This window comes from Haliotis rufescens, unplaced genomic scaffold, assembly GCF_023055435.1.
Source record: "Haliotis rufescens isolate VD_foot unplaced genomic scaffold, xgHalRufe1.0.p SCAF_7, whole genome shotgun sequence".
NCBI lineage: Eukaryota > Metazoa > Mollusca > Gastropoda > Lepetellida > Haliotidae > Haliotis > Haliotis rufescens.
The window spans coordinates 29,747,550-29,761,521 of record NW_025964361.1 but is presented as its reverse complement, the minus strand read 5'-3'; the positions used below and the strand labels follow the sequence as shown (position 1 = coordinate 29,761,521).

General features: G+C 38.3%; 1 protein-coding gene across 14 annotated transcripts in view; it reads left to right on the top strand.

Moving 5' to 3' along the window:
* Positions 1 to 13,972, top strand: part of LOC124148126 (teneurin-m-like) — a 393,541-nt gene that overhangs the window by 281,072 nt on the left and 98,497 nt on the right. For all 14 annotated transcript variants that reach the window (XM_046519084.2, XM_046519082.2, XM_048387909.1 and 11 more), the window contains one exon: positions 4,102 to 4,383. In XM_046519084.2, the coding sequence (XP_046375040.1) occupies positions 4,102 to 4,383 (282 nt within the window). The remainder of the gene's footprint in view (positions 1 to 4,101; positions 4,384 to 13,972) is intronic.

The window sequence follows — 13,972 nt, the reverse complement described above, 5'->3', positions numbered from 1 at the left end:
AGAATAAAATTACAGAAATTGCAAGCATCACATTTGTTGCATGTCAAAAGATAAAAAAAACAATGAAAACCACAAGAATAAAATTATGTTAAAGTGTTTGTGTAACTAAACTAAAATGACTGAAAGCCTTAATGAGGGCTGGTTAGGGGACATACATTGTCAGCTTAAGCTGTTGAGGTTTGCTTTGAGAACATAACAGGGGACATATTCCTCAAGGCTTTCAATATCTCAAGTTTTTATAAGAATCTTGAATTAAGGGGCCCAGCCTAAGGGCTTGTAACAACTTATTAGGGTCCAGGAGAGTACTTGTTAAGGCAAAATGTCAGTAGCAACATGACAGGCAGGCATAAAAAGGGCTGAGATAACCTTTTATAAGAGCCAGATTGATAAAAGGGGCTGTTTACTTTTAATATATTGTGCAGGAAATCTTCAGGCAGCAATGTGGGGTAAGAGGCGTGAACAAACTAACATTTTATTTGAGTGTGTATTATGAAGTTTGTTTGTCAAAACTGTCCAAAAAATTCTTGAGAATTTTGTCAAAGGTGGTTGAATGATGTACGTTGGGTGATATAGATGTTTGGTGTTTATGAAAGAATGTTATTTGTGTATTTTGTTATGAGTCATCTTTTACTGGAGTAAGTCTTGGCGACATTTGATGTATTAAGTTATAGATGTGGTAAGGTTTGGGGATGAGTGAGTGAGAACTGTTTTATGCAGTGTTTAACAATATTCCAGCAGTATCGTGGCAGGAGACACCAAATATTGGCTTTACACATTGTACCCATGTGGGGAATCGAACCTGGGTCTTTGAGGTAACTGAGCAAATGCTTTAACCACTAGACTAACCCACCGCCCTGTTTTTTTGGATGATGAATTTTGTTTTTCTTATGTATGTTAGTTGTTTGAAATGTTCTCATGGTTTGGTTAAAATGTTACTTTGAGGGAGATATTTTTCGAGACTGTTTTTGGTCGTATTCTTTCCTTGTCCCAGCAGGGACACCAATTATATGCTGAACAAGTGGTGTCCATGACCTGGTCAAACCAGTGTTCAATGTAACTAGCTTCCTGTGAAGATCCAGGGTAGAATAGGTCTTCAGCAACCCATACTTGCCGTAAATGGCGACTATGCTTGTCGTAAGAGGTGACTAACGGGATCAGGTGGTCAGGCTCACTGACTTGGTTGATGCATGTCAGCGTATTCCATCCAATTGTGTGGATCAATGGTCATGATGTCAGTCACTGGATTGTCTGGTCCAGATTTGATTATTTACAGACCGCCACCATATAGGTGGAATATTGCTGAGTGTGGCTTTATACAACAACAACAAAAAACAAAACAATGAGACCACCAATTGCTTGAACCACTCAACAACCCCAACGCAACCTCCCTTCATCCCTTCCTTGCTCCCAATCCCACATTTAGTGACAGAGGATTCACAAGTCATTATGAAAGTTTGGGTGTACTCATTTGTTTGGGGGTGTTTGGATGTGTGTACCGGCAACACATCCTCCATTCTAACTTTGGTGCTGAAGGAGTTGGAGATGCTTCTGTCGCCATCTTGTCTGTGACTGACAAAGGCTGGAGTGGGTCTAAATCCTGTGTCGATATTTTTGACTCCTCATTATTGAATTACAGCCAAGGGTGGCTGTAGGGTATTACGTGTGCAGTAGACAAAGACTGTTGAATTAATTCATTATCATGAACTGTGCTAATCACGGGTATTACGGTGCCTTTAGTGAAAAGAAACAGGGTCGCTTGGGCTGAGAGATTGGGTGGAGTTGGAAATCCCTCAAGAATTAAATTTGTTGATGGTTTATCTTGTCAATGAGGTTTAAATTAAGGAAAGTGTTTTGCAATCAAGAAAGCTTCAGTGTTTGACTGTCCGGATCAAATCTCACCCTGTGAATTTTCAACCAATCCACCATAGGCCACTTTGTCAGTCGATTCCTTGTCTGCGTAATGTTTTCATTAGTGTTTGGGGATCATCCGTGTACAGTGTGTCGTTATAATCGTGTTTCGTAGGGAATGCAATATATCAGATGGTCATACTGTCCGATTGCAGTGATAAAAGCAATCCCCATGAAGATCAATTGAATGACAACGAAAATTACTTAAAGTCTCACGGGTAAATAATTTCTGGTGATCTGTAGTGATATTTGGCCCAACGAGAGGTAGAACTTCATACCCCGCTTTCTGAAAGATGTGCCCAAATCGCAGAGACCGTATTAGTCATGTCTTGGTTAACATGATCTGTATACACCCAGGGAAGGGCAGCAGCTCGATAGAGGTGGCTGATGCCAGTGCTTATTGGAGATGTCGCAGGCCATGATTGGAGATTGTCCAATGAAATATAACACTCAACATTGCTATATTGGGCGACTGATTGACTTGAGGATCATATGAGTGTTACTTTTAGTGGTCCGGTGAAATAATGAAAATTATTTTTTTTCATTTCAATAGAAGGTTATATCTGTGTCTCATCCTGTGGCTTGAGGAAATATTAATAAAGATTAATTTATTCAGCATTTGACTTCAGGATCATCTCACATGAAATAGATTGTTTCACACAATGGCTGATTTGATGAAAATGGTTTGTCTAGATGTGCAAGTTCTTTGGTGAAGCAATTAGGGTCCCTTTTATTGGATATGTAGTCAAGACATTGCACAGTTCTTTGCTGCCTGTTTCTATTTCTGACTATAGTTGTACTTGCTTCCGTTTTTCACAGAACTATTTCACAAAGCTACAGGTCTCATGTTTGTTTACGTGATGTTTTTGGTATGACTTGTTCTAGGTTTTGGGAAAGGATGCTAGGAAAGGTCACCTGTATTATTATAAGAGGCTATTGCAAGTTATATCAAGTGGTTACAATGTGCAACTTGGATGAATATGTGTCAACTTTCCCAGATTCTTTGTCACATCATAGTGGTTGCAAAATTCCAATTTCTAGGAACCATTCTGTACGTTGATATTTTGAATGTTCTTATTGGAGTCCCAGCTGTTATGACTACATGACTTTCCTCAGTGTGAGAACTTGTTCCAGCCACATGTTGCATGCTTTAATCATGTTCTTATGCTTCACGTGTCAATATCTCCACCTTTCAATCAGCTGATTGAGATTGATAGGTGTCTAACTGGGCTGTATGTTTAATTACCTGTCAGTCAATTATTAACAACCACTATCACAGTATCTTCTCCTCCTTGTATCACACGTTTTTGTATACCCTACTTGCCTGCTTGAAACTGCACCTGTGTTTAATTTGCTTTGCTTGATTGAATCAGCTGATAATTGCTTTTAATCATTTCATGTATGTTGTCATTGAAACTTATTGCATTGCAAACATAAATTATTTACATGTACGTGTTTCTGAGGTGTTGAATGTTTCTATTTTAAGCCTGCTTTTATTCTATTTTACTGGAGCGTCTCTCATGCCTATGTAACTGATCAGTCAACTGGATGCCGTTGCTTTGGTTTAGTAATTTGAAATTTGTTATCATATTTAGAATGAAATATTCATTAATCTTTCTTAAATCTACAAATAACAATACAACCTTATTTTTACAGCAATAAGCCAGGTGTCATTAGAATTTGTGACTCCTTGGCATGTTTTGCTAACAATGCAACGACAGCCAGTAGAGCAATGAGGCCTTGCAGGGGTTACTTTAAAGTAGAAAAAAATATGTTGAACCATTATTAAAGTTGAAAAAATGGGCTGGAACCAGATTACTGATGATTGTAGTTCCACCCATCACAGCTGGCAATTAGCTCTGAAATGACCTCAACATATGTAAGTCAAGTATGGACAATCCATTATTTGGAAGATAGCTATATTTAAGGTACCCCCTGTAGACCCTCTTTGATGATGTGTATAATGGGCTCATCCCTTTTACTCCATGTAGATAAATTCTGCGATTACAGCGTAGTATAAATATGCTTTTACTGCTTCATGTTGTAAGTTGTCAATGCTAAATAAAGATGTTTATTTCATTCGAAATTGACATCTAGGATGTCTTTCATCCCAGATATTGAACAGTGTTTAATTGCTAATTTGTAAAATAAACTGTTGTGCATCTAGCTAGTGATATTTTCATTTGCACCTAGGTTTAACGCCTAATGAGCATGCAGTGTCCCCGCTCGGAGGCAACCCAGTCGGACATGCTCGCGCCTATAGTTACATGAGTGGGTCCGATGATGAAATTGAGCATGCCCCGCCCACAACTCTCCCATTGGGCAGTGTGTACCATCCGGGCCTCAGGCCTGGGACTGTTGTATATGCCCAGCCACCCGAGGATATTAATATGCCCAATCAATACCGCCATAGATTGCACATGTCTGAATCAGATGAAGATAACCGACTACCAATGCGGCAAAATAGTCGGACAGGTAAATTTTGAATTCTGATCTTCACATCTCATCATCATCCTCATTCATATCAACAAGTTATGAAATTTTTAATGCCATACTGAAATTATTATATCCATTATTATCTTAAAATTACAATCTTGCATGTTACATTGAGGATTTTCTGCCCTTTCCATGTGGTTATCTCCCCTCTCACAGAGTTATCTACCTTTTCAAAAAAATATCCTGTGGGGGTCTCCCCTTTCAGTATTCTTCCATTTTGAGAAATAATAATGTGGTTATCTCCCCTTTCACAGAGTTATCTACCCTTTTGACAAAATCAGATTACTCTATCACTGATGCCACCTGTAATAGTTTCTGAGTTATGCGCCTTCAGTGAAGGATTAGTTGTAAACAGGGCTTAACTTCATGTTTTTCTGTTTAGTTTGATCATCAATCATCATGTTCATTTTGTTTAGATGAAACTGTACTTGATCATGACATGAATTGAATATAGTCTCACAAGTGTGTCTCTAGATGTAAATAACATTCTCTGATTGCCGTTTGTGACACTATATGGTTCTTGCCATGGTGGAGTGTTGCTGTGCCAGTGTGTTGTCATTGAGATATTGCTTTCCATATTGTTGCATGCTTTAGATATCACTGTTTATTGGTTGTTCATTTCAGGCTTGCTATCCAGTGGCAGCAGCAAATTTTGTTATCTTATTATCATGATTATTATTGTCATTGTTCATTGATGTGGTGATACATGATTTTCTCAAAACACAAGTATAGTATCTTCAAACTGCACTTTTTGGAAATGTCATTGGGATAATTACATGGATACAATCAATTGTTTTCATGTTATTAAACATGTACATTTTGTTTCTGTGGGACCTGTTTCACAAAGCAATATGAGGACTCTGCTATCTTCTATACTAGAACATTACTTTTATAATAAGATTATTCATTGCACTTAAATGCTTGTTGAATAGGCCCTGGGTCTCAAAGCAGCATTTGAACTATAAACGTTCCAGTGGACATTACGTTTTCTTCTGTTGAAAAGTCTGGATGTCACTTAAAATAAATAAACCATTATGTGGAAGTAAAGGTATTTATTTGGTTATTGTGATTTGAATGATAAGTGTGATTTTCAGTGAAAAAATAATTTGGCCATTTTGCAAGTTTGATTAAGGTCCTCAAAAAATGGATATTGTGACAGTCTTGCCCAGAAATAGGAGTGAGTTAATGAGTTGCCACTTTAAAAAGCATTACAGGTATATCATGGGTGTCAGCTTATGTGGGAGGAAAGCCTGACGTGATGAAGGTCTCAGATGTTTACCACTTTGATGAAACCTACAAGCATGGGTGTGGTGCTGACACACCTAGAAACATCACTGTGCCAAACTGGTTCGTCCAAGGGGCACAACTCTGCTGAGTGAATTGCAGCACCTTAGACAACTGCCCCCGAATTAGGAATTGGGATGTGTGTCTTGGGAGGGTCATCTTTTATTGTAGCATCATGGATGAAAAATCTTATGGAGGTTGGCCATTTGAGGGAGAAGCAGTTTCTCTGTTGCAATCAGGGGCACAGTTGTCTGGAATACAGTTGTTACGTCCCACCAGTGGTGGTGGGTTCAAATCCCGGTTTTGCCCTGATTAAGGTTTGTCAGCACCATACCTGTGTACATGGATTTCACCAAAGTTGAAAACGTCTAAGGCATGGCTATGTTTGCCATCATCAAGCAGACATGCTGTGATATTACTGAAATACTGTTAAAAGCAGCATTAAACCAAACTCACTCACTCACTCACTCACTCACTCACTCACTCACTCACTCACTCACTCACTCACACACAATCAGAATCATCTTATAGACTTATCGAAAACTTAGAGATTTAGTACAGCTGATCGGGACTGTTACTATCATTCCTGAATGACACTTGCGTGTTGGTGTGAACACCAATTGTCATTATGGTAAGTAAGTATAAAGAACAGTGAATTCAGACATTAGCAGAGGATTTCTCATTGTTTGCTGTCAGCTATTCAAGTGCTCTCTAATGTATTATTGAAACCTTATCATTTTGAATGATTCTTTCAAACAAACATAACAATAGGGATGTTTTATTGATTTATTGATTCATATGATTCTTGCTTGTTTTCTTATCTGAAGATCATAAAAATGTAATTACATAAATTTTCAAACTATTCACCAGATTGATTTACTTTTTCCTATGGGTAAACGTGCATTTAGGTATTCTGTAAAAGCTAATAATTGACTCGTACTTTATTTGATGATTTTTCATTTCCCATGCAGTTAGATGTTATCAGTAGAGAACGATCAGTATGAGAAAGGAAGTAACGCAAGCGTGTTTTACGCAATCACCGACTCGTACAGAGAGTGGAATCCCTATAGACAAGATATAGTGGGCTGGGACACACTGATCATTCAGGCTCAACATGTGATAACTCATGCTTGAGCTGCAAGTCAACATACACCGCCATTTCTAGTTACACGAGATCCTGGTATTAGCGCGTAATAACACCTATCTGTTTTAGTCATACATTTAGCCAGTAGTACAAAGTTCTAGCCGTAACAGCATGTAGTCAGCAAAGTCGGCAAAACATGGCGGAATTGTACTAATTGGCATCTATCTGCTCATTCCGCCTCCCCTTTAGCACGGCAGTAAACCCCTCTCTGTTTTCTTGCCATTCGAGAATGTTCAATTTCACAGACACGTCTGCTTTGAAGTTTTCTCGTCTTTTTTTGGAAGCACACAACATGGTGATGATCGGATCCTGATCTCGTTGCGTTGGAGCAGATCTTCTGATAGGTTTTGGCTTCTTCCAGTTGGTGGAAGAATGTAGGAAAACAGAAAAACATCCTTCAGCCTTTTACCCCCAGTATCATTGTTGTTTCTGGGTATTTTTGCAAAGGGCTTCCTTTTCCTTCTAACACTCTTTTCTCCCCTATCACCTTCTCGACCATAGGGTAATTGTTCAGTGAAACGTTAAATTGAATTTACAAGGTAAATAACATTACGTCTGTATTTATAGAGTCAAGTCTTCATTTGCTTTCTGCTCTCTTGACCCCGCATTACGACTGATGGGGGAAATTTGATTACATGTCTGTTATCTTTGAACACAATTTCTTGAGAAAAAGGCTGACTGTTGCTCTCTGCAATTTCACGCCTATCGTTGTCTACCTGTTAAAGAGTATTGCAAGTTTCTGTGGATTATACAAGACAAGTTTGATCAAGCACACCCTGATGTTGTTAGTCCAAGTCGCTGATCTTGAGAGGCAAAAGTTTCAGGATATGGAGGAGGTATGGCTTGTGTTTGTACACAGTCCTGAAAATAGAGAAGAAAATGTGTTGTTAAAGTAGGGTAGTGGTTAAAATGTTGGCGAGTTAAGTCCCAAACCCAGGTTTGATTCCACATACAGGTATTATTGGTTTTATTACTTAAATATTGCTTCTAGTGGTGTATAACCATAGCAGGATAGGTTAGTGGTTGAAGTGTTCTGAAAACAAAGGGTTTGAATACGCTATTTTGGGTGCAACTTTTTAAGCCTGTCATGGTATTTTCATGCTATGTGACATTGTACAAGGCTGCTGTTTTTAATTTTCTTTAGCCAAACACAATTGTAGGGTGTTTTCAAATTCCAATCCTAGATTTGATTTGAATCAGCCATTGCTCTTTCCATGTGCATCAGATGTGGAAAGTTGAACCCCCAAATCTCAAAACACAAGTCGGCCTGAGAGTAGCAGGTGACAGTGCAAAAATGTAATGAGAAAGTCAGCAATGGGTTGTGGTGATCTGATGTATCGTGTGTTGCCGCCTTACATGTGTCATGTATCACCCTCACAGCTGTGAACAGTTCTCACATCATACAAGTACTACGCCATTCATGACATGGAAATAGTTCCACACTGATTCGGTTCGACTAATGCAGCACTATTGCCAAGCTTGAAATTATACCTTAATGTATTTTTTTAATTGAGCTTTTTTTATAATCTGTTGGGTGATGAATCACAAAATCATAGTTTATCTCTCTTAATTATCCATTTAACATGTGAATCAATGAAAAATACATGTAGTGTACTCATCTGTCGAGATTTATCTCTGATAAATGTAGTTTAATATCTTTTTCATCAGTTTAGCAAGGAATATTAAGTATTCTTTTTCATTCTGACATGTAATTCTGTGAAAGCGATAGGGGATGGATTCATGGAGATTTAAGGAAGAAATCTCTCGTCTCTTATTCCACCGCCTACGCTGTATCCTCTGTAACATGCAACATGGATTAGCTGCTGGGAACTGTCTTGACCCTCGGAACAAAATGATGGGTTTCAGATCACAAAACATGCAAAACCTTTTTGAAAACAGATGGTTTTAGGAATCAGTTCATCGGAGAGGAAATACAATTCTGGATGATATGAGTACCCATTTGCCCTATCTGGGTGAAACAGTTTACGATCTGTGCCGTTGTGCGGAGATCCAAAATGACGGAAATATCAGTTGCAGCACATGTTAATTGCTTCAGTACATAGTAACAGGTGTTGGAAGTGGTGTGGGTATGGCACCTATTAGACAACTGTGGAGATTGTTGCAGTTTAAGCTTGAAAGAAGCATTTAGGTCTCCATGTAAACGTTTAGACTCCTGGCGACACAGTTTTAATAAAATGTTAGGGTTTTTTAGCATCGCGGCTGCTAATTTGGAGTGGGGAGTTATGTCAGTTGGGAATATATTTTTTAAATCTGTTTGATAGGAATTTTTGGAATTCTCCTTACTACAATTTTTACAGAATTAAATTTCATCCATAGAAGATTTGGATAATATTTTTCACAACCATTTATTTGAATTATTGTCAAAGTGAAATAAGAAATTTCAATAGATTTAAAATAACTGGGCATTATTTAGAGTTATGAATTGTACTAATGTACTCATCATCAGACAAAGCTACAGTATTGATATGTTTGAATTGAATATTTTACAAAGATAGAAAAAAATTCAAATGCATTTAAATATTTTGCAGTCGTTCTACAGATATTGTTTCTAATAAGGAGTCATTTAAGTACTTGTGTTGTTTTTGTGTCATGTCTTGTCAGTATTGCATCTACCAGGAACATGGGTGGCCCAGTAGTTGTATCCCTTGGGCACGACAGAAACCTGTGATTGGGGGTTTGAACCCCAGTTCGCCCAAATTATGTTTCTAGGTTTGTCAGCACTAAACCTGTGTTCGTTGGACCCTCATCACTTTCAAACTTTTCTCCCACATTTAGCTGACATGTTGTGATAAAACTGGAATGCTGTTTAAGGTGGCATTAAAGATGACTCAACTCACTCACTCACTCTACATCTGCCAGTTATGTGAATTCAAGTCAAGTCTAGAATGATTTGGCAAGTCGAGATTGGCTCAGCTCTAGAATTTTATTTTGTATTTTGTAGATATATATATTTTAAATACGATAACTTCATTTCTGGAACTAAATGTTAGTCAAGGTGTAGATGTACATGTGACCCATGTTGATCCAGGTAGAGAATAGGTCTTCAGCAACCTATGCTTGTCATAAGAGGCGACTAACGGGATCAGGTGGTCAAATTCACTGATGTCATTGATGCTTGTCATCGTATACCAATAGTGTAGGACCCGTGAAGATTCCGGGGTAGAATTGGTCCTCAGCAACCCATGCTTGTCGTAAAAGGCGACTAACGGGATCGGGTGGTCAGGCTCGCTCACTTGGTTGATGCATGTTTGATCCCAATTGCGTGGATCAATGCTCATGATATCAATCACTGGATTGTCTGGTCCAGACTCGATTATTTACAGACCGCCATCATATAGCTGGAATATTGCTGAGGGTGGCGTTAAACAACAAACCAACCAACCAACCAATTGTGTAGACCGATGTACATGTCAATCACTGGATTGTCTGGTCATGACTCGACTATTTACAGACCGCAGTCATATAGCTGGAATATTGCAGAGTTAAACAACAAACAAAGCAAAAGATGTACATGTGCACTTCAGACATCACCAGCGTCCCTGAACAGACTCCACTTTTCAAGTTTTCTTGCCCTTCCTTTCCAGGGGCTGTCAGATTTGCTTATTTACATATGTTCTTTTCACATGACTTGACTCAAGTGCAGAGACGTTGCTGAACCAGCCTGATACGCCAGCCAACATAAAGTCTAAATGGTTTCAGTTTCAAAAACAATTCCTTTGTTGCAAGTTGCTTTGTCTTAGAGAATAACTTGTTACAATGGAAAGGTCAAGTACTTGAGACTTGAAATAAATGACCCTTTGTAATATTGTTCACTGTCCTGAAATGAAATTTGAAGAGATTAAGTGAAGAGAATTATTACTATTTTTTTCAGCAATCCATTGAAGTAATAACAATTCATATGATTAATCAATGATGATATTACAATCATGAAATGGTACACTTTATTATCCATCATGTGTAATAAGAGACAAGATGAAAGTAATTTATTGCTGATTATTTCTTTTACCTTCTCCTGTCATCATTTACTACGAGAAGTTTGGGTAAAGATCAAATTATTTCCATAATCTATAGACTCTAATTAATTTCTCCAATCCAAGAAAGGGTCATGTCTAATATGTAGAACAAAGTAATGGTTTTGATAATATATTGATGTCTAATATGCAAACAAAATGGAAGTATTTGGTTCTTTAATCTGTTGTTTATGCCCAGAATAAAATATCTCTTGACCTACCTATTGAATCTATGGCACCAGTAGTAAAGGGGCTGGCTTGTCACGCTGAAGACCCATGTGTTAGATTTGCCAAACGGGTACAATATGTGAAGTCCCTTTCATTGAGGCAGTTCTCTGATATAGATGGGGGGCACGAGGGGCCCAGTCATCTAAGGCGCCACAATTTGCTGTGCAGAGTTGCGTCCCTTGGGCACGCCAGAATCCTATGATTGTCAGTTCGAATCCTTGTTCACCTCGATTATGTTTCTAGGTTTGTCAGCACCATACCCATGTTTGTGGGTTTCACGGAAGTGGTAAACAACTTAGACCTGCATCACTTCAGGCTTTCCTCCTACAATAAGCTGACACGCTGCGATATAACTGGAATACTGTGGCGTTAAACCCAACTCACTCATTCACTCACTCACTCACTCACTCACTCTGATATGGATGGAATATTGCTAATTCCGACAGATAAGACAGATGCACCCAGTAGTGTCCAGGTACAATATATATATATATATATATATATATGGCATCACACTTCTGTAACACAATGCCAAACCCCTTATGCCAGTGACCCAACAAGTATTTCCCATACCAAGACAAGGTTGGTACTATTCGCCCGTCAGCTTTCCACAATTAGATTAGCCCTGGTGTTTGATGGAGACCAGCCCTGCATGGCCTTCAAACCCGTCACCAAACCGTGGTCAAATCAGATTTGGTCAGCCCAGATCAAACCGTGATCATAATCAATTGGTGCAAAATTTGAATCAATGAAAAAGGAATTATTATTTAAACTTGTTTCGTCTAAAATTTCAGAATGGAGGCCTTTACTCGACAGGCCTTCCTCAGTCTGTACTATCATTACAGGACCTGCTTAGCTTTATGTCATTGATTTTTACCAGCTAAACTGATTTTTGATGTTTCATGGATTTAAGATGCAGTCAAACTTGCGATAACCGGGCGGAATTTGAGCCTGGATAGAGGCACAAAGTCGAGGATCAATTGTGTCCCTTAGCTGTGCTGGATTGCCGGAGATTTTGTCGTGGGGAATGTTTTATATTTCGCTGATGGGGTTAAGGGAAAAAGGCAGATTTTAAGAATGCTTATTCAAAAGTGTCCCCTGTATGTAGAGCCAGGATGCTACAGTTTGCGGAGATCACTATTGATTGTGCTGATCATAACAGTCCGGCTCCGTGTAGCACTCAGTTAGGACGTAATTGCTATCCTGATAAATAATGGTCTTGAACTGGTTATGGCTATCCATCTTGTAGTTTGGCAGGTTTATGCTCCTATCGGCCAGGGTGTAGTATCCATGAGGTTTCAGAGACACCAAGTCGCCTTTTTCGTGCCCGTAGAAAATTTTAAGTCTGCAGGCGACTAGGGATTCCCCCTCTTTTTCTCATTGACAGGAAATTGGGGTCGTGCAAGTAATCTTAGTCCCATGGTATAATATAGACGTAATTACACTGTTACCTTGACAACATGCTATCATTTGCTGGAGTCAACCAATGATATCAAAAATGCCCAAATTGCATCCTTGCTAAAACATTTTCCTATGACAACTGGCTGCTTCCGTGTGTAAGTCCTGCACTAAATGACTTGGCTCATTATGATTGGTTGATAATAATATATTAATATTGGTTTCGCAGTATCATATAGATTTTGTATCTCTGAATCACTGAAAAATGAAAAATAATGATAAATTTCCCTTTTTAAATAGTTCCCTTGCTTATTTTGCTGTTATCATTGAAAACCTTTATAAGATTTTAATGCTGTTTCTTATTTGATTTTATTATGGGTAAAACTTACATATTTGTGGTTATTTAAGTTGAAATTTGCATTGAAATCTTTGAACACTTTACCATCCTTGTGTACTACGCTAATTAGTTCAGAGAATTTTATATATGAAAATAATTCCAATAAGCAAAGATTACTGTCCTTAAATCCCTGAGTCTATTACTAAGTAAACTCATATGCCTGGAGGTTAATAAATATATTAGGTTTTCCTTTCTTGAGTGGGAAGAAGAATTTCATGCATCTTTTGAATATTAGATATAAATATTGATCACAAACAAGTCTCTATCTCTCACATGCTCTTCACACAGCAAATACTGTGTCAATATTCATCTTTTCTCAAGAATAACTTACTCTTCAGCCACAGCGTTTCTAATCTCAGATTATTATTTATAAATTTTCTTTCGAGGGGAAAAATAGGAAACAGTATTAGAAATGTGGTTTGGGTGTCTTTCAGTCTATTGAGCCGGGTTCTACCACTTCAAATAAAAAGTCATCAAGCCCCAATGCTCCATCACACTGAAGAATACTTGATATTCGCAAGAGCTTACCCACAAGCCTGTTATTTTCTTGAGTAGGTTGGCCTAAACCGAGAGGAAATATCCGTTATTTTGGGAAATGTTTTATATTCTGTCTAACGTTAATGAGCTGAGTCCCTGACAGGTACTACTTTGTGGGGACTGGCATGGAGCTGCTGTACAGATAGCTCACCTGGGTAATGTGGCACCAACGAAAAGGACGGACTTAACACAGTACCAATTCTTATTTTTTGCAGCTGAGTTAAAAGTTGAAAGCTGGTGATTAACATATTTTTTAGAACCAGATGAGAATTTTAATTTCCTTTTGTCATGTAAAACCTAAAAAAAATATGATGGGATTGATTACAGACTCAGTTTTTTTTTGTTCATTCTTCCATTTTTCAATCCTTCATGCCATCCTTTCGTCCTTCATTGGTAAAGGTCTGAGACCTGAATCACTTCAGGCTATCATCCTCCCACATCAAGCTGACACAACGTGATATTACTATGTGTATACTGGAATACCGTTCAAAGTGGCATTAAACCCAACTCACTCACTCACTCACTCACTCACTCACTCACTCACTCACT